The sequence below is a fragment of the Lissotriton vulgaris genome, chromosome 3_1, assembly GCF_964263255.1.
Source record: "Lissotriton vulgaris chromosome 3_1, aLisVul1.2, whole genome shotgun sequence".
Classification (NCBI taxonomy): domain Eukaryota; kingdom Metazoa; phylum Chordata; class Amphibia; order Caudata; family Salamandridae; genus Lissotriton; species Lissotriton vulgaris.
Window position 1 is genome coordinate 269630702 of NC_141689.1, and position 27958 is coordinate 269658659.

The window sequence follows — 27958 nt, forward strand, 5'->3', positions numbered from 1 at the left end:
CTATTCCCCTTCACTCCCGCATGCCCTAACCCTACTTTTTATACTCCATCATGTCCCCATGATTTGCAACCAAGCCCGTTCCGATACTTAGTGGTTAGAATCTATAACTAGCCAGCCGATTTATTTGGAGGATAACCATGGGAGAGCGATGAAGACTGCAGGTCCCAGATGACTTTCTGGCGCACGCCTCCCTTATATGTCATGGGTCAGTGGCTCTTCTTAAAATGGTGGCCTTACCGCGTCTCCTCTGTTACTTCACTATCCTGCCCATCTACTAATACTCCCCTTCTTCTGCGCATTTGACAGTATCATGATAGAATTAATTTGGAACCGCTCCCATTGTCGTGTGACACTCTTCAAACGATATTTGCCTGCAGGCCAAGGTGGGCTAGCAGTTCCAAATAGGAGCAATATTATCTCACCCCCAGGTTCAGTGGGTGGCTAAATGGATTGCGGTACTACAGAACACGACACAGCCCCGATCTCACCTGCCTAGACACTCTCGGCATTGCTCCGGCTATTTCATCCTTGCACTTGGGGTAGGCCACCAGAATGCTTACTCCTTGGAGTTGCGTACTGGTGCTATAGCAGAAGCCTGTACATAACGTGAATCTGTATGCACCAGTCCTACCCCTACTGAGCACACCCCAGGGCCACACAACTAGCACATCCATGGAACTTTCCACTTGACAGGAAGCTGGTCTACATACCTTAGGCAACCTACACAGAGACAGTGCTTTGCTGCCTTACGACATGCTCATGGAGAAAGAAGGCCTCCTCCGGGTCAATTTCTACTTCACACTTTACTAATTGTTGCATTAGGCGACAAATGGGGGGATGTGTCCTGGAAACTCCAGACACACCTTACTATCCTGTACTTGCATGTTACAGTAGGCATCTCATAAGATGGTTCGCCGCCTTGCTCCGTCAACACACAGCTGTGTCACCCTTACCCCTGAGTGGTACAAAAAGTGGGTGGTGATGGATGGAGCATCTGAACCAATCAAACACTTGCACCCAGTCAACAGATCTGGGTTTAATCCATCACCGTTCTTTAGCCCACTCTGCCACCCCTGTTCAGACATGGCCATATGCAAATCAGTCTGACCCTGTGACTCATGGGAACAGTCCAGCCCTTACTGCCAAGCCATGCCTTCCCTGGACCGGAAACAAGCTTCCTAGGACCGGTTTCTGGCATTACAGCAGTCTTTAGCCAGGCTTGCTTGAATCCAGTGGCAAAGTGAGCAAGAGACTCACGTCTGGGCATACCCCGCCAACTTATGGCGAACAAAGAGGTACAAAAGGGGGTGGTGATGGACTGAGCATCTGAACCAATCAAACACTCACACCCAGTCAACAGATCTGGGTTTAATCCATCACCGTTCAGGTGAATCAGGAACTGGGGAAACAGTAACCGTATTGTCTTGAATTACCTCATAAAGATTAGCATTAGAGTTTACATCAGAAAGAATATTACCTAACAAGTCATCAAAATCATACCAGTAAGAAACTTTCTCAGAGCATTCTGAGGGTGCAGAACATTTTGCTACCCTTTTGAGGTTCCAAGCTTTTCCATCAGTGAGACGTCTGCATTATGAAATCTTGCCAGGTTTTTTCACTCTAACCCATTGTCCAATGTCAATGCTGACATTTTTTGCACCATGTTTAAGATCATACCACTCTTAACATGAGCAGCATCACTTTTTTCTTTTAATAAGTCCTCAGACCAATTCACTACGTTGGACCTGAACAACCAACCGGGACTGAATTTGGTCCTGGGATTTCTTCCACACATTAGAACAAAAAGTGGATACCCAGTGGCATCAAATGTGGAAACTCTGTAAGCCCAAACCATTTTTAGGACCTGAGTTTCCCAATCATTACATTTAGCAGACAGTTGAATGGTATTTTAATAACACGGTTAAAGCGCACAACCATGCCGTTGCTGTTTGGGTTGTACAGTGATGTAGCTCTGTGTTTAATACCTAGTCTATTTAATTATTCTTTGGCTTTGGTTGACAAAATTGTACACCATTGTCAATAAAACAGACGGAATGCCTTCCATTATAAATGACTGATATAGAAAATGAAGGACAGTATCAGTGTCATCTTTGTTAACTATTTTGACAAAAGGCCATCTGGAATAATCCATAACCACTAAAATGTACTTCTGCTCATTTCCAATGGGACCCAAGATGTCTATTGCAGTGTGCTCCCAAGGTGAACTAGGTCTAGTCATAGTACTTAACGGAGGTTTGAAAGTGATTAAAGACTTGTCAGCAGCTTGACAGGGTTTACATCCTCTTACAAATGCCTCAATTTCAGCATCCATGCTAGGCCACCAAAACAAAGTTTTCACAATTTGTTTGGAGCGGACAATGCCAAAATGGCTTTCATGACAAAGTGCTATTATAGATGAACGTAATGTTTTAGGGGGAATAACTCTTTCACCCCGCCAAATGCTTTCACCCTGAACGCTAAGATAAAACATGACTTCCCAGAAAGGCTTTAAAGGATGGTCACTGCTTACTTTCCTCGGCAAAGATTGTACTAGATGCAATTTCACTTGTGATAATTCATCATCTTTAAGGTATTCTTCCTCCCATTTGTCTTCCAAAATACCAGCGTTCCCTTAATCCTGCACATAAGCAATCTGAAACGAATTCCAAATTTCATCTTCACACATATCTAATTGTTCAGGCATTCTTGAAAGGAAGTCAGCTATGCAATTTTTTTCCAGGAAGATACTGCATTTTGTAACAATAATCCTGTAATCTAATTGCAAGTCTAGCAACTCTAGTTGAAGTATTTCAGGGGTTTGGAATTTAATAAAATATCTACTTGTCCATGGGACAGGTAGCTTCATTAATCTACTTGTCCTGTAACTAAATCCACTTGTCTCTTTGGTGCCATGTAGTGCACCGTCAAATAATGGCAACACTCTCATTATAGAAGAGCTTGGATAATAGCCTCTCTGGTTATGTCAAGCTCTTATTATAGAAGGTTTTGAATACTAGTGATTTCTTTATTTTGCCTCTTTATTGCAGATCTACCCATTCATTCACCCACTGATATCTAGCATTTCACCTTAACATTGGCATCCATTCATTCTTTCATCAGACTTTCACCATTCTGTTTGTCCATCCATCCATCCATCCATCCGTTTTCAAACCTACCCATCCATCCCCAACCATATCCATCCATCTCAGCCATCGATCCATCCTTTCGCTCACCCATCCTTCCCTTCATCCATCAATGTACCCTTTCACTCATCCATCCTTCCACTCATTTGTCAATTGACCCTTTCACTCACCAATCCTTTAGCTTACTAATCAATCCACCCTGCAACCCATCTATCTTTTCACTCTTTCTTTCAACACATCCATCATCCATCCACCATCCCCATCACTCATCCATCCTTCCACTCATTCATCCATCTAGCAAGCCACACTTACACTCACTCATCTATCCACCCTTTCACCCACACATCCATTCATCCATCCTTTCACTCACTCACCGTTACGTGTTAATTATGGGCCTTTGACTGCTGAGCTGCAGACAGATGAGGCCCATCAAGAGCTCCACCCTGTGGCAGCTGCTAAAGAGGGGGGTTCACAATGCCCCTGGCCAAACCTATCCTTCGTGCTCTAAATCTATCATTCAAACTCATCCATCCCTCTTTCCTTCCGCTCATCCATCCATCCATCCATCCTTATGCTCATCCATCCATTTTAATTTCACACCCTCCATCCCCCTTTCACTCATACCCATCCTTTTTTCTTCCATCTTTCACCCTCTCCATCCTCCTTTTCACTCGTATCCATCCAGTGACACTTTTACTCATCCCTCCATCCTTTTGCTCTTCCATCTTTCACCCCCATCCTTCTTTTCCCTCATATCCATTCACCTTTTCACTCATCCCTCCATCCATCCTTTTGCTCTTCCATCTTTCACCCCAACCATCCTCCTTTTTACTCATATCCATCCACCCTTTCATTCATCCCTCAATTCACCATTTCACTCAACTATCCACCCTTCTACACACCAATCTATCCATCCTTCCACCCAGCCATCCATCCACCCACTCCACCATTCATTCATCCACTCCTTATCTCATCAATCAATCCACCCTTTCATTCAACCATTCATTTGTTCACTCATCCATCCTTTCACCCCATTCATTCATTCACCCTTTCACTCATCCATCCATTCCTTCACTCATCCATCCTTACATCCATCCTTTCACTCATTCATCCATGTATATATACTTTCACGTCAATTATGAACCTTTGTCTGGACCTGCAGAAAGAAGAGGCCCATCAAGAACTCGACAGCTGCTGTAGCTGCTACAGCGGCGTGTTCAGATACCCCCGGTGCACGCATGAAGTGAGATGAGAGGCCCAGTGCAAGGACAGACATGAGGGTTATGTTATGTTATGTTAAAAAGTTTTTGTATAGCGCAAATCGCCACTGGTCTCTAAGCGCTCACACAGAAAAGGTACATAACCTGCTGCCTCCTGAATCACTCCGCCCTCAGCCCTAATTAGGGCGTAGATGTTATCTTTTTAAACAGATAAGTCTTCAAGTTCTTCCTAAAAGACAGTAGTTGCGAGTCTTCCTTCAGGCTGGCTGGTAACTCGTTCCAGATTTGTGGGAGAAGTACGGACAGAGCTCTGCCCCCTTTGGATTTGAACTTAAATCTGGGTTTAAACAAATTGGAGGCTTTACTCGAGAGCAAGGCTCTACCTGGCATGTACTTCCTCAAACGCTGTTTAATATATTCCGGGGCTTTACCAAAAATGGCTTTATGGGCCACACAAAGACATTTGAACTGCACTCTGAATTTAACGGGCAGCCAGTGCAGCTTCCGGAGCCAGGGGGTTGCATGCGAATTCCTAGGTAGAGAGTAGATCAGCCTGGCTGCATCGTTCTGTACAACCTACAGTTTCCTCGAGATGACTGTGGCTGACACTATGGATTGCAGTGTGGGGGCCGATAGAATGGGTACTAACTTCCGGAGTTGCCTAAGCACCCAGTACAAGACCCAACCACTGCCGAGAATTGGGGAGCCATAGAAAGGTCTGCATCAATCTTCAACCCCAGGCTTTTGACCACCCTTCCAGGAATAGGTGTAGTCCCTAATTCTGGGGGCCAAAACAAATCGCACCAGAATTTGCTTGATTGGTCACGACCAGCACCTCCGTTTGTTCGGCATTCACTTTCAGGAGGTTGTTGGTTATCCAATTTACAGTGAATCTAAGCAGATTCCTTACCGATTCCTGCGCTTCCCTTGAATCCTTCAGCTGAACCAGTAGCTGGGTATCATCGGCATAGTTAAAGATTTGGCAGTTCCTATGCATTAACTCCTCCACAAGAGGTTGGAGGTAGATGTTGAATAGCAGGGGGGATAGTGCGGACCCCTGGGGTACACCCCAGGCCACAGCACCTGCCTCCGATAGCTGGTCTCCAAACTGTAGTCTCTGGGTCCGACCCGTAAGAAAAGATTCAAGCCATTTGAACGCTTGCCCTGTTATTTCCAGCTTCACGATACGGTCCAGCAAGATGGTGTGGCTGACCGTATCAAGCGCCGCAGACAAGTCCAATAGAATCAGGGCACATGGCTGTATATTGCCTGCCCTGCCTCTCAGCTCATAAACAACTGTGGCCATTACCAGTTCTGTGTTATGTTGAGGCCGAAAGCCCGCCTGCCTTGAGTGGAGTTGACCATGTTCCTCCAGGTAGCCGGCCAGCATATTCAGGACATGCTTTTCCAGGATCTTGCCCAGAAATGGCAATTGAGAGATGGGCCTATAGTTCTTTAAAGCCTTGGTGTCCGCTCCTGCTTTCTTCAGGAGTGGAGTGACCCTAGCTTCCTTCAAATTTGACGGGAGATAGCCCGCTTCTAATGACTCATTTAATAGGCTCAACAGCTGACTTTGAATGCCGGGCAAGGCCATTTGAAAAATTCTCAGGGCATGGATCCGTGCTAGATCCTGACATACGATGACCGCCAAGCTCTCTTCATCTAAACATGGGATACTGTTCAGCATCCCTGTCAGCTCCTGGCAAGCAGGGCGAGATGGCAGAAGAGGATCCGCTGGGGTCTCCCTAATGTCCCTGATAATGTCTTGCACTTTCTGGAGAAAGAACTTCTGAAAGGTTTCGCAGTCCGGTTGGTCGGTTGCAGGAATTTTCCCCTCCAGCTGCGTTAGCTCCCTGTGGATCGCAAATGTCTCCCTTTGTTTGTTCACAGCACCTTTAATTCTATCCTCATAGAAGGCTGCCTTCCTCGCCAGGATATCCGCCTTGTATTTTGACAGAAGTATTTTATATGTTTCCGACTCAGCTGGACTGTAACTGAGTCTCTACCTTCTCTCCGCCTTGCGAAGAACTTGTTTCTTTTCCCTAAGCGGGGCGTCAAACCACGGTGCTCCCTTTCCTTTGGCTCTGGTCTTCTCCAACCGCTCAGGAGCTAACATATCCAGAGCAGTGCGGATCCAGACCATAAGGGCTGTGGTATCAGAGTCTAAGCTTCTCTCGCTCCTCTCAGGCAGTGAGATGGAAAGAAGCGTAGAGATTAAAGAATCTGCCTCCACCTTCTTCCGTGGTCGAACCTTTCTCCGCAACGGATTAGACATTACTGGGGAAAGGTCCCCTAGGACCCAACACTTGATCATGGAGTGGTCTGACCATATACAAGGGCTAACCTCGGTTATTTCTGTCTGAGATATGGAGGACCAAATTAAGTCCAGCGTGTGGCACTTCACATGCGTGGGTCCAACTACTAGTTGCCGTAAGTTAAGCGAGGAGAGGTTGCTATCAAACTCCGCCTCTGTAGGGTCTCTGGGTAGCTTATCCCAGTGATAGTTGAAGTCCCCTACCACTATGAGGGATTTGTATCTGGAGCCCAGATCCGTTAAGAACTCCAAGAAGGCTTCATTGAAGTCTGGAGAGCTCTGTGGTGGGCGGTACACTACCACCAGCATGATGCAAGAGGATTTTAATGAGATTTTTATCCCCAGAAGCTCCGCGCTATCACAAGTTTCAGCTACGACCTGTGTCACCCTGAGGTTTTTTTTTAATAGGAAAGCAACCACCCCCCTACCCTCCTTGGGGCGATTATTCCACAAAGCATCGTATTCAGGTGGCAATGCCGCCAGTATATCGGGAGTAGATGAGCCCCGAGCCAGGTCTCCGTGAGGGCAAGAATGTCAATCTCGCCGTCCACCAGGAGTGAAAATATGTCCAAATGGTGGTTTTGCAAGGAGCGTGTGTTCAACGTTACTATTTTTAGCCCCTGGGTCCTGTGAGGGTGTGGCTGAGGACTGCATGCATTACACATGGGGAAACTAATGAGCTTTATTGTAAGCCCTGGATGATGAAGGATATGAGAGGCCAAGGGGGGCGGCTCAGGGCAGTCCGAGGGGGCACTGAGAGTGGTGTGGGATTAGCAAATTCAGGCACCGGGTGAAACATAAGGTGCACAGTAAAGAAGGGTTGTGCAAGAGCTGCATGAGAAGGGAAAGCATGGCACTTTACTGTAGGCCCCGAAAGTAGAGGGTGAGAAGAGATCTTGGGGCCGATTGAGGCCCAAGGGCGAAGCACAGAATAAAAGGCAGGAGGTCACCAGGTTCAAGTCAGTGCAGGAGCCAAGCGGCTAATAACATTACATTCTAGTGATGTGAGTGTTCTGGAGCTGCAGAAGCTCCATGTTCGTTTTGTGCTAGAAGAAAGTGAAAAGACCTGGGGAGGGTCATGAGTCTGGGGAGAAAGCAAAATTACTCCAGTGCTGTGGATGTTTTATACAGAGCTGCAACTTTGAGCTCAGCTCCATCATGTTGTTCCTATGCTCTTGGGAAATTAAAGTGCAGGCCCCTTTGCAGAGCTACGTATTAACTGGCTGTGACTAACAGGGTTGAACAGCTGTGTATGAGATTACTGCAAGATTGTCTACTTGTCCTTTGGACAAAATAGAAATTAAAACCTCTTGCCCTTGTAAGAAATCTAGATGTTTCGGACGTCGGGAGACAGGAATTCCCCCTCCCCTGGTATTTATTGTTCTTTCAGTGGTCAGAACCTTGAGTAACGGTCTATGATCACAACGCAAAGTAAACTGTTTAACCAATACAAATGCACGGAAATGGTCAACAGCCCAAATGCACGCTAAGGTCTCTTTCTCAATGGTTGAGTACTTCTCCTCAGTGGGTGACAAGGATCTGGATGCGTAAGCCACAATATGTTCGTTACCCTTAAGGTCAATTCGAGCCAAAATAGCTCCTAAACCGTTAATGCTGGCATCAGTTGTTATTATGGTTTGTGCCTCAGGATCAAAACTTTTCAAGGAAGCAATTTTAGTAATACAATCTTTAATGTCCTCAAAATCCTGTTCACACTTAGGTGACCAAACAAATGTTGTTTTGGTCTTTAAAAGTTGCCTAATGTTATAGGTTCTAACCGCAAAATTTGGAATATACTTTGAACAAAATTCTGTAAGACCTATAAATGATCTTACGTCATCTTCACAATTGGGAGCAGGAGCACACTTGATGGCATCAATTGGATTAGGTTTAGGTCTAATTCCAATCAATAACATATCCCAGATAAGTAACATGATCACTGGCAAATGTACATTTGGAATATTCAATAGTTAAACCTTTTGATTCTAAAATGTTTAAGACTGTTTCTAAAGTTGTATCATGTTCCACTTTGTTTTTTCTAAATATAAGGATGTCATCCTGAAAGAATTTGCTATTTTTTTATGTTGGAAAATAACCTATGCATAAGACGTTGGAAAACCGCCGCAGCGGATGCTAGGCAGAAAAGCATCCTTTTGAACTGGAAACAGCCTTGCGCGGTAATAAAAGCAGTACATTTCTTGCTACCTTTCGAAAATGGAATCTGATGATATGCTGCAGACAAATCTATTGTGGTAAACCACTTGGCACCTTCTAATAATGCCAATATTTCATTAATTTTTGGTAGCGGGAACTGATCAACCACAATATTTTCATTTAAATGCCGCAAATCAACACACAACCTCAATTTCGCGTTACTGCTTTTAACTACGACTAAGGGAGAAACGCAAGATGACACTTCAATAGGCTCAATTATGTCTGAAGATACTAATCTGTCCAGTTCTGTAGTGACATCATTCCTTAAAGCAATTGGAGCATTTCTGACTTTGTGAATTTTTGGAACAGTGTTGTCTTTAAGAATTATCTTGTATTCAAAATCTTTTAATTTACCAATTTTCTTTTGAAAAACTAAGGGAAACTTCCTTAAAAGTTTTTCACCAACCTTGGTGCCTTCATCCATTACAAGCACTTTTTCCACAGAATTTGCATCAAGAATAATATATAAATTCCCTTGGTCTTTCCATCCCAATACTGATGGACCCTTCTTTGAAATATACAACTTACCATAAGATTTTCGATTTTTAAATTCGAATTTGAACCAACAAAAACCTATTATGTCTATTGTTTCACCCCCATAACTCTCAGGATCAATATCAGAGGTGAAAAGTTTTGAACCAATTTTACCAATGAAATTCTTTTTCCAAATATCTTCATTATTAACCGCTTCCATGCTCGTAACAGAACCGCTCCGTTACGCGCCTCGGTTGAGCTGTGCTCATGACGGAGCGGTTCCGTCATGGCCTGCTCGGCGCGCCTGCGTGCCGCTGATTTCGCGCCTGCCCAGCGAGTTCTATTGAGCGGGCGGGGCCATGACGGAACCGCTCCATCATGAGCACAGATCAACCGAGGCTCGTGACGCACGCTCGGCCCCCCCTCCCCCGAATTGCTGCCGCAGCGAAGGGGTTAATGGAATAAGGTGACCCTGAATCTGCGTATATTTTCACACACACTCCACCTATGTGAATCCAACATTCTGGTATATTATCAATCAGCAAACATCCATCACTAATTTGAGAAGGAGTTTTTTCTTTAAAGCAACAGAGCAGTCAGAAATCTGTTCATCACTACTGCTCGTATTGTCATCCGAATCAGTGTCTACTAGGATACACTTCACAGCTTTAGTTTTTCTCCTACATGCTTTAGTGTAATGTCCATACATACCACACACACCACATTTACTCTTCCTAGCGGGACAAGATTTATCAAAAGCTAAATGTTCAAGACTTCCACACCTATAACACTTGGGAGGTTCATTGCTCACTTTAGACTTACTCCATCCATCAATTTTCTGCTTGTAAATATAAAGTTTTTTAGAATTGGAACTCACTTTAGCTACCACATCTTAAGCAATATTTTCTGTTCTCAAGGCATTAGCACATCTAAGGATATCATCAAGGCTAGCAACCCCATTCATCCAGAGGCGTTCCTGAATAGCAAGATTATTGGCATGCATAACCACTTGGTCACAAACAAAATCCTCTAGTAACCCACCAAAAGCACAATCCGTTGCCAATTTTTTTAACTGACTTAGTCATTCACGGATTCATTTTTTAGTTGTTTCCTCTGAAAAAAATTTGTATCGTGTAATACCGATACAAACTTTGGGAGCAAAGTATTTATCCAAGTTTAACAAAGCAACCGTGAAAACATTGCTATCCCCACTCCCAACTATGGGTTTGTTCATTTGATTGTAGGATTTAAGACCTTGTGGGCCTAAATAATGTAATAGAATGCATTTTTTCTGTTCAGGTGACATCTTGCCATCAGAGTTCTCGGTCTCAATATAGTTAAAAAAATATTCTTTCCATTCTGTCCACTTTAAAGCAGGTTCAGAACCGCTGGACCAAAAAGCCTGAGGAGGACTCAATAAGAAGGTTTGTTAACTCATGTTGCTACGCAAATAAATGAAAAAATGTAAGGTGGAAGCGATAAAATAGTGACATTGTTCAGTGTAAATTATAGTGAAAGACTCCTTTCTTCACCACCTAAATTGCTGTAAAGTCTAACTTCAATAGTCAAAGTTCAGGGAAGAAAGAAGAAAAACTATAATGTTTAAAAATGGATTTAATGATGAAAAGAATGAGTCACTGTTAGACCTGGCACCATTGGCGTGGGTCTCCCTTCCATTTTTCGCTGTTGTCTCCTATGTTTTTGCTGGTATTAGATGCTCTGGGCGCTGTGCCACTGCCATTCAGTGCCACAGCGCAAATGCTTCCTATGTAAATATGACTGTGAATTGGTACATCCCTGATTGGCTTATTTGAGTTACTTGTTAGTCCCTAGTAGTGTGGCCTGTGTGTGCCCAGGGCTGGTAACCCAAATGCTGCTGGTGGACCTGCAGCGCTGGTTTGCACCACCCACAAAAGCAGCTTGTAAATGGTACCTCAAACCTGCCACTGCAGTGTCTGCGTGCAGTCCAGAACTGCCATCTTGGCTCTGAAGTACCCACACTTCCCACCCCCTGAACCTTCCCATAGCAACATGTCTGTCACCCCTTTGGTAGGTGCATTGTGTGCGTAAGGTAGGACATGGCTTGATATGTGTAGCATGTCCTGGTAGTGAATTACCCTCCATTTTGTTTTTCACTGCTGCAAGGCTACCTGTTCTCCAAAGGCTAGAATGGGCAGATTGGCTATTACATCTTATAGTCCTAATTGTCCCAAGGAACATGATTGAAATTCGAGTTTAGTATCCCTGAGTTCAGAATAATAAAATACATATTTTAGCAGAGTTGGTTTTAATATTCTGTGTTTGAAAATACCACTTTTAGAAAATAGGTATTTTCTTGCCTAAGCCTTCCAGTGTGCTCTGCTGTTATTTGTATTCGCTGTCTGGGTTTAGAGAGGCAAGGCAGGCTGAGTCATACCTGGGTTGAATAGAGAGATCTTCATTGAGCACTGGGGAGGGGTAGCTCCTTGACGTGAATAGAGCTGTTTCTGGCAAGGTGAATGCGGACTCCAACTCCTATTGTGCGTCTGATGGCAGACCCCACTATTTCTGAAAGGAAGGATGCAGCCTGGTAAACAAAGTGCTCCAGGCCTGAGCCGTACTAGTTCTGGCTGGGTTCAGCGAAGAGACTTTTGAGAACAAAGACTTGTGGGGTCTAAATATCTGTGCCCAAACCCCTGATTTTTGTATTGCTCCTGGATGTCAAGAGGAACCTCTGCCGTATTACTGAAGGAATCTGCAGGAGAGGACTGTCCTAGTTCTTGTGTGCTGTTTCTTGGATTGGCCTGCAGTAGTTCCCCTTGGACTTGGAAGAAGAGGGCAAAGGACTTTTGAGAGACTTTAACTTTTGCTACGCAATCACCCAAGGGCTAGAAGAGAGCTAGCCTCCTGCTGGAGTCACAGGCACATCTCCTGTGAGTTCCATGACCTCTAATTCTACTACAGATAAGAGAGTGCTGAAAATCGTCGTTAACGTCCGCTTGCGAGCCGCCGCAGCTGAAGAGCGTAAGAAAAATCCACGCTCTGCTGCCGCTGAGCGCTCGCAAACCAAAGATCATCACATCGCTCGCTTGCTGGCCACAAAGTGCTCGCTAGCCCCAGAGATCATCGCATCGCTAGTTTGCGGGCTTTTCCAAGGCTCGCTAACCCCGTATCATCGCATCGAGATTATCGCAGCGCGGACGCCATGCGTCCGGCATTTTCCTCACATCGCACCCGAAACGTCGCTCCCTCGTGGGGCGCCATTTTCTTTCATCGCAACAAGATCACACACGCAACAGGATCAGCGCATCATCCTCCCTTGCGGCAAGGATTCAACGCATCAATCAATCAATCAATCAATCAATCAATCACGGCATTTGTAAAGCGCGCTACTCACACGGGAGGGTCTCTAGGCGCTGGGGGAGGGGGAAGTTACTTCTCGAACAGCCAGGTCTTGAGCTGCTTCCTGAAGGAGAGATGGTCTTGGGTTCGCCGAAGGTGGGTGGGGAGGGTATTCCAAGTCTTGGCTGCCAGGTAGGAGAAGGATCTTCCTCCGGCGGGGGCTCTGTGGATGCGCGGTGCTGTGGCGAGTGCGTGGCTGGTCGATCGTAGCTGGCGGGTGGGCGTGTAGAAGGTCAAGCGGTCGTTGAGGTACCTGGGGCCTAGGTCGTGGAGAGCCTTGTGTGCGTGGGTGAGGAGTCTGAACGTGATTCACTTGCTGACGGGGAGCCAGTGCAGGTCTCTCAGGTGTCCGGTGATGTGGCTGTGTCGAGGGATGTTCAGGATGAGTCGTGCGGAGGCGTTCTGGATGCGTTGGAGTCTTTTTTGAAGTTTGGCTGTGGTTCCGGCGTAGAGGGTGTTCCCGTAGTCCAGTCGGCTGGTGACGAGTGCCTGGGTGACGGTCTTCCTGGTTTCAGTGGGGATCCATCTGAAGATCTTGCGGAGCATGCGCAGAGTGTTGAAGCACGAGGATGAGACGGCGTTGACTTGTCTAGTCATTGACAGGGAGGAGTCCAGGATGAAGCCCAGGTTGCGTGCGTGGTCCGTTGGTTTGGGAGCGGTGCCCAGGGCCAGGGGCCACCAGGAGTCGTCCCAGGCGGAGGGTGATGATCCCAGGATGAGGACTTCCGTCTTGTCTGAGTTCAGTTTGAGGCGGCTGTTCCTCATCCAGTCGGTGACGTCTTTCATCCCTTCGTGTAGGTTGGCTCTGGCGGTGGTGGGGTCGTTGGTGAGGGAGAGGATGAGCTGGGTGTCGTCGGCGTAGGAGATGATGTTGAGGTTGTGTTGGCGTGCGATGGCTGCGAGGGGGCTCATGTAGACGTTGAAGAGGGTTGGACTGAGTGAAGATCCTTGTGGTACGCCGCAGATGACTTCGGTGGCCTCATCTGAACGGAGGGAGGCGGACTCTCTGGGTTCCTCCGGTGAGACATGAGATGATCCACTCCAGCACTTTCTCTCGGATTTCGATGTTGCTGAGGCGCTTCACTAGGGTGCGGTGGCAGACAGTGTCGAACGCCGCAGAGAGGTCCAGGAGGATGAGGGCCGCTGTTTCCCCGTTGTCGATCAGGGTTCTGATGTCGTCGGTGGCTGCGATGAGGGCGGTCTCGGTGCTGTGGTTGGCCCGAAACCCGGACTGCGAGGGGTCGAGGGATCCGTTCATCTCGAGGAAGGTGGCATGCTGTTTGTTGACGGTCTTCTCGATGACTTTGGCCGGGAAATGAAGGAGCGAGATGGGACGGTAGTTCTTGAGGTTGGTGGGGTCCGCCGTTGGTTTCTTCAGGAGGGCGGTCAGCTCGGCGTGCTTCCAGCTTTCTGGGAAGGTGGCGGTGTGGAAGGAGGAGTTGATGGTGTCTCGGAGATGGGGTGCGATGACGGCTTCGGCTTTGTTGAAGACGTGGTGTGGGCACGGGTCGGTTGGTGATCCGGAGTGGATGGAGTTCATCGTGCGGGTGGTGTCTTCGGTGCTGATCGGGGTCCAGTTGCAGAGAGTGGTGGTGGCGGGTGTTGGTTCGGTGGTAGGGTGCATGGTCTGTGCGTCGAAGCTGTTGTGTATGTCGGCGATCTTGCGGTGGAAGAACGAGGCGAGTGAGTCGCAGAGGTCTTGCGAGGGAGTGATGTCGTTGTTTCCGGCGCTGGGGTTGGAGAACTCTTTGACGATGCTGAAGACTTCCTTGCTGTCGTGGGCGTTGTTGTCCAGTCGTTCTTTGAGTGCCATCTTCTTGGTGGCGCGGATCAGCTGATGGTGTTTGCGGGTGGCGTGCTTGAGGGCGGTCCTGTTGTCTGTGGATTCCTTGAGTGCGTCGGTGAACCAGGGGGTTTTCTTGCTGCCGGGTCTGCTGGGAGGGTTCTTTAGTGGTGCGAGGTCATCGGCGCAGGCGGTCAGCCACTTGGTGAGGTTGCTGGCTGCTTTGTTGTGCTGGTGGGAGTGTTCTGGCTGAGGGAGGCGGTGAGCTGCTCGGCGGTGATCTTGCTCCAGCTTCGGCGGGGGACCTGTTGCGGCTGGTGGTGTGGCGTAGTTTTGCTGAACCTGAATTGGACGCAGCTGTGGTCGGTCCAGTGGAGTCCGGTGGCGTGGCTGAAGGAGATGTGCTTGCTGGATGAGAAGACGGGGTCAAGCGTGTGGCCGGCGTAGTGGGTGGGGGTGTTCACCAGTTGCTTGAGTCCGAGGTTGGCGAGGTTGTCCATCAGGGCGGTGGTGTTTCTGTCGTTGTTGTTCTCCAGGTGGAAGTTGAGGTCCCCTAGGAGGATGTAGTCGGCGGAGGGAAGGGCGTGCGGGCTGATGAAGTCTGCGATGTCTTCGCTGAATTGTGTGCGTAGTCCCGGTGGTCTGTAGATGAGGGTGCCTCTGAGGGTGGTCTTGGGGTCAGTGTGTATCTGGAAGTGCAGGCCGGCCTAGCGTGGGGAAAATCATCGCTACAGTCAGTTTGCGACATTTTGCTTGTTTTGCTACGAAATCCAGGTACTTTGTAAGTAAAAGGGTCGCAGAGACCCCTACTTTGAACTGAACCCTTATTTGAACACTTTGAACTTTTTTTCCAGCTTTTCAAGAGTACCCCCCTTTTTTAGTATTGTGGCTTTTTTACCGTTATTGGTCTTGTGTTAAGTCTATATATAAAGATACTTATTTTTATAACTACTTGTGTGGTGTCCCTTTGTAGTGTCTTTCACTGTGTTACTGTGTATGATCATACATGCTTTACACACTGCCTCTGAGATAAGCCTAGCTGCTCGTGCTACGTTACCACAGGGTTGAGCAGGGGTTATCAAAGGGTGTAGCCCCCTTACTCTGACTTGGGAAGACAGGTCACTACTTGGACTGTGGCCAGCCATTGCCAACTAGAGACCCCCATTTTTAACAGTCACCTTGAGTAAAGATGCAGTGAAGTGATACAATCACTGAAGAAAAATCCTTTAAAGACTCAAAGTGCTGATAAAAATGCGTTTAAACAGCAGAAACGCTCTTCAATAACATTAGGAAGCCCTTCCCAATCCACAATGGCCGCTACGTGTCATGTGACACACCAAGTTCCGTATGGACGTCCTACGCGCACCCAGAGTTCAGTTTGAATACACGGAATGACTCGCAGTTTGAGGAACCGATCGCGAGCGAGCGTCGAGCAGCCAGCTAGTTGCTATGGACTGCCCTTGAACTTGCATCCTTTGAACGGTAAGACCAAGCACAGCGTATGTTTCAATACTCATAGCGTTTAGATATCAAATAAGACAACGCTCACCGGTGCAATGAATTTGTCCACTCCAACAGCATGCCCCCTTCAATTTCCGAGTTACTGAAGAGCTCTTTAGAGGTGTCGCATCAACTCTGCCTGTATCCAGCATACAAAAAAAAAATCTCGCTGAATAATCGCTTCAAGTAGTCGTATCCCGATCGCCGCCAATTGTTAGATTGAAGCTCAGGAGATAATTTAGTGAAATAAATTATGTTTATTCCATAAAGATACAAGCCGCTACCGCAGCACGACTGGTCAGCTGGCTCTTCCTAATCTCTTCTCAGTAACTGCTCTTAGCTTCGCGTTCCATGTTCTATGGAATGCGAATACACAGAGCTCGCATCAAGACATGTTAAACATACACAACATAACAATATTCCTCTTTTTGTATAATGCTAATGTTTGAAGTGTGGGAACACGTTGAGAACTCGGCAGTGTAACTAGTACTGAAATGTTGATTCCCCAGTGCTTAATTTGTACAAAAAAGGAAGTGCCAGGGCCCTTGTCAGGAGGCCGCCCCAGTTTGTACCACCCATTGCCACTTCTGTTGCTGCCAGTGACAGTATTTACAAAGCTTCTAGCCACCACACTGCTACAAGTGTGACCATTCAGACTGTTGGAGGACCCTCATAGCTATCAGAATGGCTTGGGAGGCAGGTATTAGTTTTAATGTATATTTACTTATTAAAAAACTGTTGTTGTGGTCACCTCTATGTTACACAAACAGCGCCACCATGTGGGAGCTGTCATAAGTCCCAGTGCTGTCAATTAGGTGCCAGTGCCGAACACCGGAAACTACCGGCTCAAATTCACATACAATTTGGGAAAAATAAAAAGATTTAAACAAAAATAATTATGGTAGTTTTTGTAAGATATCTTGTTTACTAACAGACAAAACAACTAAATATCTTGTTGCCAAGCTATATTTGTTAATGTGAAGCTTTCATTTTTTTCATGTATTTTTAATTGCAGATTTTAGTATTGTGGATTTGTTATTGCGTCAAATATTTTAACACAAAGTAAAGCTTCTTTAGATGAAATATGATTTCAAGCTTTTAATATTGATCACAGATTAGCTATCAAATTGCCAAACGCATTAATATACTTCTCAAATCAGCTGTTCATTTAGTATTGGTCACCGATTAGCTATCAAAGTGCCTAGGGAATTAATATACTTTTCTTTTCAGGTGTTCAACAGAAGTCTTTGCTTGTCACCTGTAATTATAAAGCCAGAAGTCTTGGTGTGAATAAATGCATGTCTCTGAAGGAGGCTAAAGATGTTTGTCCGCAGTTGGTTCTGATTAACGGGGAAGACCTCACACCCTATAGAGAAATGTCTTACAGAGTCACAGGTACAGCATATTTCTCTTCTTCCTGTTACTTTTAATCGCAACGAGGTACACAAAGATGACCTGTTTCTGTCAGAATGTCATTATCATAGCCGGGAAGGTGTGAAACATGTGTAGAATACATTATCTTAAAAATAGGAATTTTAAGAACAACATTATGTTGCGTGAAGAAGTTTTGTAAAATGCTTGTTTTGTATTTGAAAATGATTTCTAAATGTTGTGGGGTGCTGTAGAAGTTAACAACATTGATTAATACAAACATGTTTTTAATTCAGAATTCATATATTGTTTTTACATATTGTTAGCATTTTGATTTAATCTTTGAGAGCATATAGTTACAGTACACAACATGATTTAAGGAAAAAGGTGGCTAGACAAAGAAAATCCAGGGCGTTAGTAACTGGAAAAATATGAATTTTTGGAACTGAAAGGAGGCTGTGTTTACTTTGTCCTGGACTCTGGATTCAGTGAGAAAGCTATCCAGCGTAGTGCCTTGTTTGTCCTTCAGGGACACTGTTGGGAGCAGATGAGCACAACTAGCAATCCTGAAGTAGTTTACTTTGTTTTCTACTAGGGCTGATAGAGTTTTAAATAAGGATTTAATGGTCCATACTGAGAAGTCTTGCAGTACTTTATAATGTTATGTAATCATTCCAGTTTATGGTTACATGGTTGAGTTGAACACCACACTGCGGTTCCTTGTTGAGGAAGACAGATTAGTTGTTTCAGGCAATGGTGAATGGGCAAAGATGGGATGGGAAAGATGGTTGGTGGCAGAGTTAACAGGAAAGTAGAAGACAAGGAATCGCTAAAAAGATCTAACCTTTAAAATCCATGCATCAATCAATCAATCAATCAGTGACACTTATAAAGCGCGCTACATACCCGTAGGGTCTCAAGGCGCTGGGGGGGGGGGTGCCGCTACTGCTCGAACAGCCAGGTCTTCAGCTTCTTCCTGAAGGAGAGGTGGTCTTGGGTCAGGCGCAGGTCGGACGGGAGGGAGTTCCAGGTCTTGGCGGCCAGGTAGGAGAAGGACCTTCCTCCTGTAGTCGCTCTTCGGATGCGGGGGACGGCGGCGAGGGCGTGGTTGGCTGATCGGAGGTGGCGTTTGGGAGCGTAGAAGTTGACTCGGCTGTTGAGGTAGCTCGGGCCTTGGTCGTGTAGGGCTTTGTGTGCGTGGGTGAGGAGGCGGAAGGTGATTCTCTTGTTGATGGGGAGCCAGTGAAGGTCTCTCAGATGTCCGGAGATGTGGCTGGATCGTGGGATGTCGAGGATGAGTCTGGCTGAGGCGTTTTGGATCCGCTGGAGTCTCTTCTGGAGCTTGGCGGTGGTCCCGGCGTAGAGGGCGTTGCCGTAGTCCAGTTGGCTGGTGACGAGGGCCTGGGTGACGGTCTTCCTGGTCTCTGTGGGGATCCACCAGAAGATCTTCCGTAGCATGCGTAGGATGTTGAAGCACGCTGAGGAGACGCTGTTGACTTGCCTGGTCATGGAGAGGGAGGAGTCCAGGATGAAGCCCAGGTTTCGTGCATGGTCTGTCGGTTTGGGTGCGGTGCCCAGGGCGGGAGGCCACCAGGAGTCGTCCCAGGCGGAGGGTGAGGAGCCCAGGATGAGGACCTCCGTCTTGTCTGAGTTCAGTTTCAGGCGGCTGGTCGTCATCCACTCGGCTACCTCTTTCATCCCTTCGTGCAGGTTGGCTCTGGCGGCGGCAGGGTCGTTGGTCAGGGAGAGGATCAGCTGGGTGTCGTCGGCGTAGGAGATGATGCTGAGGTGGTGTTTGCGTACGATGGCCGCGAGGGGGCTCATGTAGACGTTGAAGAGGGTGGGGCTCAGGGATGATCCTTGGGGGACGCCGCAGATGACTTCGGAGGCCTCTGACTTGTACGGTGGTAGGCGGACTTGCTGTGTTCTTCCGTCGAGGAAGGAGATGATCCATTCCAGCGCCTTGTCCTGGATTCCGATGTTGCTGAGGCGCCGTGTTAGGGTGCGGTGGCAGACCGTGTCGAATGCCGCGGAGAGGTCTAGGAGGATGAGGGCCGCTGTTTCTCCATTGTCCATCAGGGCTCGGATGTCATCGGTGGCGGCGATGAGGGCGGTCTCGGTGCTGTGTTTGGCTCGGAAGCCGGACTGTGAGGGGTCGAGGGATCCGTTCGTCTCGAGGAAGGCGGCCATCTGCTTGTTGACGGTCTTCTCGATGACTTTGGCTGGAAACGGGAGAAGCGAGATGGGGCGGTAATTCTTGAGGTCGGTGGGGTCCGCTGTTGGTTTCTTGATTAGAGCGCTGAGTTCGGCGTGTTTCCAGCTTTCAGGGAAGATGGCGGTGTCGAAGGATGTGTTGATGATGTCTCACAGGTGGGGTGCGATGACCGCGTCGGCCTTGTTGAAGACGTGGTGAGGGCAGGGGTCGGTCGGTGATCCGGAGTGGATGGAGTTCATCGTGCGGATGGTGTCTTCGGTGCTGATCGGGGTCCAGGCGTGGAGGGTGGTGGTGGGGGGGGGTGGCTGGTCGGTCATGGTGTGCGTTGGTTGGTTGTTGAAACTGCTGTGTATGTCCGTGATCTTGTTGTGGAAGTATGAGGCGAGGGAGTTGCAGAGGTCTTGCGATGGGGTGATGTCGTTGTTTCCTGCGCTGGGGTTGGAAAGCTCTTTCACGATGTTGAAGAGTTCCTTGCTGTTGTGTGCGTTGTTGTCCTGCATAGCAGAACTGTTTCAGGACCTCTGCAATATTAGAAGAGGATCAGACCTGCTGTGTGTGACCTGATAGGAGCCCTGAAAGACTGGACCTTCTACCTCTTGTACCCAGGACAAAGAAGTGGATTTTAAAGGTTAGACATTTGTAGCGGTTCCTTGTGCAGAGTCAGTAGCATTGCCCACAGCGAGTTGCTTTATTGCACTTTTTGAAGTTACTGGTTGGAGACCCTCAGCCGCATCATTCTTCTACCTCAGGACATCATGGACAGAGACCCACAGGTCTCTCACTTTGTCGGTCCTAGCCAGCCTATTAGCCTGTTCTTGGTTGCTCGCTGCCTGCATGTCCTCCACATTCATGATTGTAGTCTAAATACACCACTTGAACTCATTGTCCAAACCTCATAAAGCAAAGAAAGGCCTTCATCTCACTTGTTCCCTTTGTCAAATCCTGATTTGCAGATTCAGTTCTTTTTAATTTTGCTCATATGGTACCATGCCTGTGTTCTATCCCTGTAACATTAAGCACCACATTACCTACTTTTTGGACAAAGTTCAATTATTCATTCATTTTTTGATCTCTTTTAGCAAGGATCTCCATTTGGCCACTGGTGACTTCTTCTACACCAGTTCCCCTTCATTCATTGATTTTGGGTGAAAACAATCCTCTGCAAGTCTCTTGTAATCTGAGATTGTGGGGATAATGTGCCCCTATGAATGGGGAAAAGGGAGTTTGAGGTTCCAACAAGCTCACACGTTTGCATGGAGAAGGCCATGCCATGGAAGCAGGGTTGGAACATGGAATAAAAGCCTGACCACTTGGCTCATGTGCCATTAATTAAGACACCTGTGGCATGCTGATTGAAATGCTGGCTTTGACTGTTTCTGTTCCAGTTCAGCGGTACCGTAGTAGTCAGTAACTGAGAGTCCCCTCTCGAGTATGCAGCGTGATCTTTGTGCTGCAATAAAGAACCATTTTAATTTACCATGCACACAAGAATTCTCGGATGCTCTCCAGTGAAGAGGATTGCAGAACTGCCACATAAGGACGAGTGTTCAACCATTCAAAGCAGGTTGTAAACTGTGGTTTCTGGTAAGATTGCATAAATATTGTGTCACTGTTATTGAGATACTGAAATTACAATCAAGCAGTGTTACAGCAAGAAATAATAGATATTTAATTATTTTATGAATTGTAAAATTTAATAAAAGATGCTTAAGAAATATCTCCTCAGTTGCAGCACAGGCGTAATGCTGGGAGTAGGGTGCTGCCTTCTTGTGACGGAGAGTGGTAAAGGGATGCTGTGGAACCACCTAATTTTGTGGTTGCCTCACCACCCGTAGGAAAGTGCACCTCCCTCTTAAGTCACAGCAGAGGCTTAGAAAGATGAGATGGAGCCTGAATGGATGGATGATGCACCCCTGGCAGGAACCTGGAGACTTGTGGCTTGTACCCTGGACTCTCTTCAGGACTGTCTAAAAGACATCCCTAACTCGCTTTCAGGATTATACAGAATGGACTTCCAGGGCACCCTGAAAAAAGAGGGCACAAGACTTGTGAACACTAGGGCTGCTGTCTGTGTCCCAGTTGTGGGCATTACTGACTCTTTATTGGACACACAACCATTCTTTCAAAGGTGTATTTTATTGGTAGAAAACAGAAAGAAAAACATTTGCGACAATCTCGAACAACTCCCCTAACGGGGCAATCATGGCAGGCGGGAGAGATTAAGATTAAAGGTGAAGACCCTCATCCGGAGGGCCGGGGCTCGTAAGATAAACAGTCACAGTTCGCGCACTCCCGGTCCAATGTGTGCCCACGGGTGTTAGTGACACAGACCCGGTAGCCCTCGATATCATGGATGCCTGCAACCGGCTGCAGCCTCTTCGGAGCATCGTTGTACCTCTCCCGCCACAATCGAGGAATGGCGTCCCAGAAAATTCATCTGGCTGGGGTGAGGTACCAGTCCATCATCGTTTTAAGATGGGCCTCTCGGAGTTCAACGGAGTGATTGTGTTTCGCCAAATCCCTCCACAACTGCGACCACTCTACATCAGAAATCTCGCGGCCCAACAAATCTTCCCACGATCCCATGTATCGCGGCCTGGGGGACATTGCCGTGGACAGGAGGCGACGGTAAAGAAAGGAGATAGCTCCCCGCATGCCAGAGGCCCGAGCGATAAAGGCCTCAAAGGGGGTGAGAGCTCTAGTAGCGGCGTCGTGAACAGTAGGGGAAAGCGCCCAGTGGAGAAGCTGGGCATGATGGTATCGTTCCGTCGCCAGGACCTCATAGTCCTGTCTGCAGTTGTCAAATGTTAGCGGGGTTACTGCATGAAACAGGTGGGCGAGGGCAAAACAGCCCCCCTTCCTCCAGACATCAAAGGGCCCCTCAAATTGGGCAGGCGGGAACGCAGGATTGAAATGGATGGGCGTAAACGGGGAGGGGAACGTTGTCCACCTCTCATCCCCGGCGAGTGAATCCCACACCTTTATGGTGGTACCCGTGGGGGTGCTGATATACGCATTTTTAGGCCTGTCCCTCTTTGGCTTCCACGCCAGATCCCATATCGTCCTCCCCGCCACACTCCTATCCATATGGAGCCAGTGTTTTTCTGACATCGGTTGAGACCACTCTACCAGTACTCAAAGCTGCGCCGCCTTATAGTAGAGAAGCATATCAGGAAGGCCGACCCCTCCCTCCTCTCACGGGTGCCGAAGTGCGGCAAAGGAAAAGCGAGCTCTCCCTCTCCGCCAAATAAAGCGGAGCATGAGGGTTTTTATACTGCGAAAGAAGTCGGCATCGACCACGATGGGGAGTGCCTGGAATAAATATAGCATCTTGGGCAGAAGCGTCATTTTAATCGCGTGAATCCGCCCCAGCCACGAGATGTAAAGAGGTAGCCAGCGCCTCAGATCGGAGCGGATACGTGCCAGCAGGGGGGGGGAATTTGGCGGCGTACAGTTTCCCCACCGTGGGAGTGAGGTGGATCACCAGGTACAGAAGGGAAGAAAGTGTCCATGGCAGGGGAGACAGCGGGCGAAGGCGGTCCACCTCCACCAGGGAGAGCGTAAGGTTCAAAATTAAGGACTTGTCGTAGTTGACCTTAAAGCCCGCAACCTCCTCAAAGCGCGCCAGTTCAGTTTGGACCTGGGGTAGGGAGCGTGCAGGATCAGCTAAAGACAGCAAGACGTCATCTGCAAATAACGAGATTTTGTGTTGTTTGCCCGTGAAAGGCAGTCCCCGGATGTCAGGGTGTTCCCGCACCGCCATCGCCAGGGGCTCTATACTCGAGGCAAAGAGCAGGGACGAAAGTGGGCAACCCTGCCTCGTGCCACGGGATTGGGGGAAGAAGGCCGACAGGTGACCGTTGACCGAGACCCTGGAGCGAGGGCAGCTATAGTTCGCTCGTATCATTGGACGAAAAGCCAAAAGCCGTTAGGGTATAGAAAAGGAATCCCCAGTCCACCCGATCAAAGGCTTTTTCCGCATCCAACCCCACCAATAACGCCGGGATACGGAAGCGATTAGCCTTTTCAGTAAGGTGGACCACACGGCGAGTGTAATCGTGGGTCTGGCGCCCCTTAATGAATCTGGATTGGTCGGGGTCGATGAGAGCGGGCATGAGATCCTGTAACCTAGCTGCCAATATGGACGAGTATAATTTGGCATCTATATTCAGCAGGGCAATAGGCCTAATGGAGGCACATTTGGTAGGGTCCTTCCCTGGCTTGGGGATAACCGATATAACGGCCTCTGCCATGGAGTCCGAGGTCGTGCCCGATTCCGCCATGGCATTGAAGAGGAGTACCAGATGGTCACACAAGTCTGCCGCAAAGGTCCGATAAAAGAGTGCCGTATAGCTGTCCGCCCCGGGTGCCTTATTGAGTTTCAGGGCTTTGATCGCCGTCAGAACCTCCTCCTTAGTGAAGGGGGCCTCAAGCAAGTCGTTCCACTCGGGAGAGACGTGAGGAAGTGGAAGTGCAGTAAGGTAGTCACGCTGGGTCGCAGGGTCTAGGGAATCCCCGGAGTATAGCGTAGCATAGAACTCTCCAAAAAGTTCTGCCTTTTCCTCATCACGATGGTGCAGGTCACCCCCGGGGTCCTGGATACCTCCTATATACTCCTTCTCCCGTTTGTCCCTCAACTGGCGCGCTAGGTGCTTCCCAATCTTGTTACCCTGTGAGTAGGAGAGGCGGCGCAGTTTCAGGCGAGTGAACTCCGCCCTATTATTACAGTGGGACCTAAGTTTACCCCGAACCGCCGTCAGCGAGCGGAGCGTCTGTCTGGTGGGATTCTGCTTATGTGTCAGTTGCAACCTGGCCAGTTCGTCCTCTAACACTTCTCTTTCCACCCGCCGCTGCCTATTAATAGCCGCGTTGAAGGCTAAGCAACTACCCCTGATCGACGCCTTAAAGGCATCCCAAGTGACAAAAATCGAGGTGTCCTGGACCGGGTTAAGGTAAAAAAATTCGCGGATCACACTACAGGAGGGGTCGTCTCTGACCAAGTAGGCTGGGAAATACCACTTGCGCGTTCCCGTACCATCCGGAGCCCAATGAAAACAGAGGGCCAGTAGGCTATGATCGGAGACCGAAAGGGGGAAGATCCTAGCATCGCTCAGGGCTCCCCGCAGGGACTGGCTCAGAAACCCATAGTCCAGGCGGGAATAAGACTGATGGACATGTGAATAGTAAGTGTAATCTCGGGCGAGGGGATGAAGGGCCCGCTACCCGTAAACTGCCTACGTGTCTCAGCCGAACAAACTCCTGCGTCAGCCCTCTGGGGCCGAGAGCAGTCCAGCTCACGATCCCACACCAGGTTAAAATCCCCCAGTACCAAAAGTGCCCCCTCAACAAAGTCTTCCACCGTAGGCAGTAGGTCTTGGAGGAACTTATTTTGGGCAGCATTGAGAGCGTATAGAACTTGAAAGGTGCACAATTTGCCACGGAGCGCCCCCTTGACCAAGATCCATCTACCCTCTTTATCGTTCCTAACCCCCAACGGCTGAAATCGCACTGCTGAACGGAACATAAGAGCCACCCCTCTGTGCTTAGTGTGGGCAGAGGATCTATAAATCAGCGGATACTGTTTATGCTTGAGGCGGGACTCGTCCTTCCTCGCCAGGTGCGTTTCTTGGAGGCCCACCACATCCAGATCCTGATCAAGAATATATTTCCACACCTTCTGCCTCTTTTAAGGGGAATTCAGCCCCTTCACGTTCCACGTACCGACAGTGACCGGCATCACAGATAAGTACTTGCACTCAGCTCCGCGTCCCTCCACCCTATACCCGACACACGCCACACCATCCAGCACCTTTGGAACCTCAACAAGTCCAGACCCCCCCCAGCTCCCTCCCTCGTACCCCCCCACACCTTGAGACTGCAAGAGCAGAAACAAACCTCGACACATTCACTCTACCACCACCACCACCCCTCATCCCCCTCCAACCCCCCCCCCCCAAACGCCCACCCCCCTCTCCCCCTTCAGGTCTGGAGAGCCTCAACAGGAGTGCCTCCCCCACCGGTAACTGCAAAAGCCCTGAGGGAGCAACATAAAAAGGAAAAAAAAACAAGAAGCAAAGGGCCACCATAAGGGCGGCTTCTGCAGCCCACAGCGGGCCGCGGGTGAGACACCAGTCAATGTCCCATTCAGTCCTTGGACAGGGGTGTCTTCTCCAAAAGTACATAATTACCCACGGTACCTGAGCGGAGGGGGGGTGGTCCCTCCGTCGCCTATCAGCCTTCCCTGCAGGATCATGCCGCTCCCGAGCTGCTCTGCGACAGTGACTCCGTTGCACTCACCATGGAGGCCACTGCTCCGACTCTCTCTTGCTGGCTGGCCAATGGATCTGGCCTACTGTGCACCGTTGGGCGCCCCACTCTCTGCCAGGAAGACAAACCGCGCCGCTGCTGCTCTGGTGATCGATCCGCCCCTGGGGAGGGGGCAGTGTCATCCAGGCCCAGCAACTCCCTGGCCGCCTGCAGCGATCGAACCTGGACCAGCCTGTTCTGCCAGCGGAAGATAAGCGAAAGGGATGACCCCAGGAGTACGCCACACCCTGTTCCCTCAGGTAGGTTGTCACAGGTTTAAAGGTGCGCCTCTTTTGTAGCGTTGAAGCAGCCAAATCCTGGAAGAGTTGGGGGCGATGCTCTCTGAACTGCAAGTCAGTAATCCCTCTCGCCTTCCGGAGTATGCGTTCCTTGAGCACAAAGTCGTGAATGCAGACCAAAATGTCCGGGGGTGGAGCCCCTGTGCCTCTAGGTCGCCCAACTCTATGCACTCTGTCCATTCTGATCTCATGCAGGTCTTCTTCACCCAGGATCTGCAAAAAAAGTGCCTCCACATAGCCACGCAAGTCCCCCGCCTCTCCTCCCCAGGGCACCGCACGTATGCGGATGTTATTTCGGCGAGAACGGTTCTCCAAGTCCTCAGCGTGGGCCTGTAGATCCAGGTTTTGCTCCGTCAGCCTGATCACATCTTATTTGAGCCGATGTACGTCCTCTGCCGTGCCCAGATCGTGCTCTTCCAGGGTCGCGACCCTCTCGCCAATGCCATCAACATCCCTCCTCACCTCTCGGAGGTCCGAGGCGAGCTGAGAACGAAGCTCTGAGATGTCCTCCTTGATGGCCGAAAATAGTTCTAGCATGAAGGCTTTGGTGGCCGGAGTTTCATCATCCCGCAGCCGGGGAGACGAGCTGGAGCTAGTGCCTGGGGATGTGGTCGCCTGCGATCCCCTCAGGGGCCCCTCTTTGCCGGGTTTGTCCTTACGATTTCTTTGAGCCATCGCGATCCGACCAGTCGCTGGCGTCTGCCGGTGATCCCTTTCCAACAATGGCGATCCCCTGCCAGTCGCACCAGAGGCTCCACCGCAACCCCGAGATCTCGGTGCAGCTCTCAATCGCCCCCCAGTGGGCCCACGGTGCTCCCCTCCGTGTCGTTACCAGGGCCAGGCCACTCTGCCAGGCGACCCCTCTCTGCTCCCGTCCGGCAGCGCAGGTCACTCCAAGCACGGATCCGCGTGTTCCGCGCCTCCCTTAGCAGGAGAGGGGCATCACCTCCACGGGCCGCACTCTCATGTCCCGGCCGACTTGTGTACTAGGCAGCAGTTAGGTAGCCTGCGACCCCCGCTAGTAGGCCGCCACTGGGGGTCGTCACAGATACGGGCCGCCGCCGGTGCTAGGTTTAGAGAGCCCCCAGGAGAGCTTCTCGCTCCTCAGTGCAGGCCTGGGGGCGGGCGCCGCTCCCGACTCTCCTCTGGCCGCGATCTGCCGCACCTCAGGAGACCGGCCTCTGAAGTCGCGTCCCGGCGCTAGGCCGCAGATCCCCGTGCTCGCGTGATCCGGGAGGCCCGTCTTGGCCCTTGGCTCAGCTGGATTTCGCTCCGGGGCCCCACTGGACAGCTCAGTCACTCACCCCCATCGAGATTGGATCTCCGATCGCCGAGGGTGCAGCCGGCACCAGTCCCGGCGAGTGGCTCTGCAGCTGTGCGGCCGGGCGGCCCCTCCTCAGCACCGCAGCACGCAAGTCCGCGGCTTCCACAGGTTTGCCACGCCACAGGCCCCAGCGCCGATGCGAGGTCAATCCACCATTCTCGGAGCCGCGGGTAGCGCTCAGAGCACCACAGTGATTCCGGGAGCGTCGCGCTAGGACTAGAGCCGTCGGCAAGGTCCAGGGAAGGCGCTGGGCAAGGCTAAGCAGATCAGGGCGGCATAGGGACAGAAAGCACGTCTTACTCCGCCGTCATCTTGGACACGCCCCCCCCCCCCACACAACCATTCTTGAAATGGCCGAATGCCTTGGTGACTGGGGAGTGCAGACAAGGAGAGTAATCGGCTGTGGAGGACCAT

The 27958-nt window shown here is 49.3% G+C and overlaps 1 protein-coding gene across 2 annotated transcripts in view; it reads left to right on the top strand.

The window, feature by feature from the left end:
- The window catches only part of POLI (DNA polymerase iota), a 231995-nt gene that overhangs the window by 12847 nt on the left and 191190 nt on the right, over window positions 1-27958 (top strand). Inside the window, exons 1-2 of one of the 2 annotated variants that reach the window (XM_086960402.1) lie at window positions 10742-10789; window positions 17260-17424. In XM_086960402.1, the coding sequence (XP_086816528.1) occupies window positions 17328-17424 (97 nt within the window). In that variant the 5' untranslated portion in view covers window positions 10742-10789; window positions 17260-17327. Of the gene's footprint in view, window positions 1-10741; window positions 10790-17259; window positions 17425-27958 lie in introns of those variants that run through there. The other variant, XM_086960401.1, reaches the window with a different exon arrangement.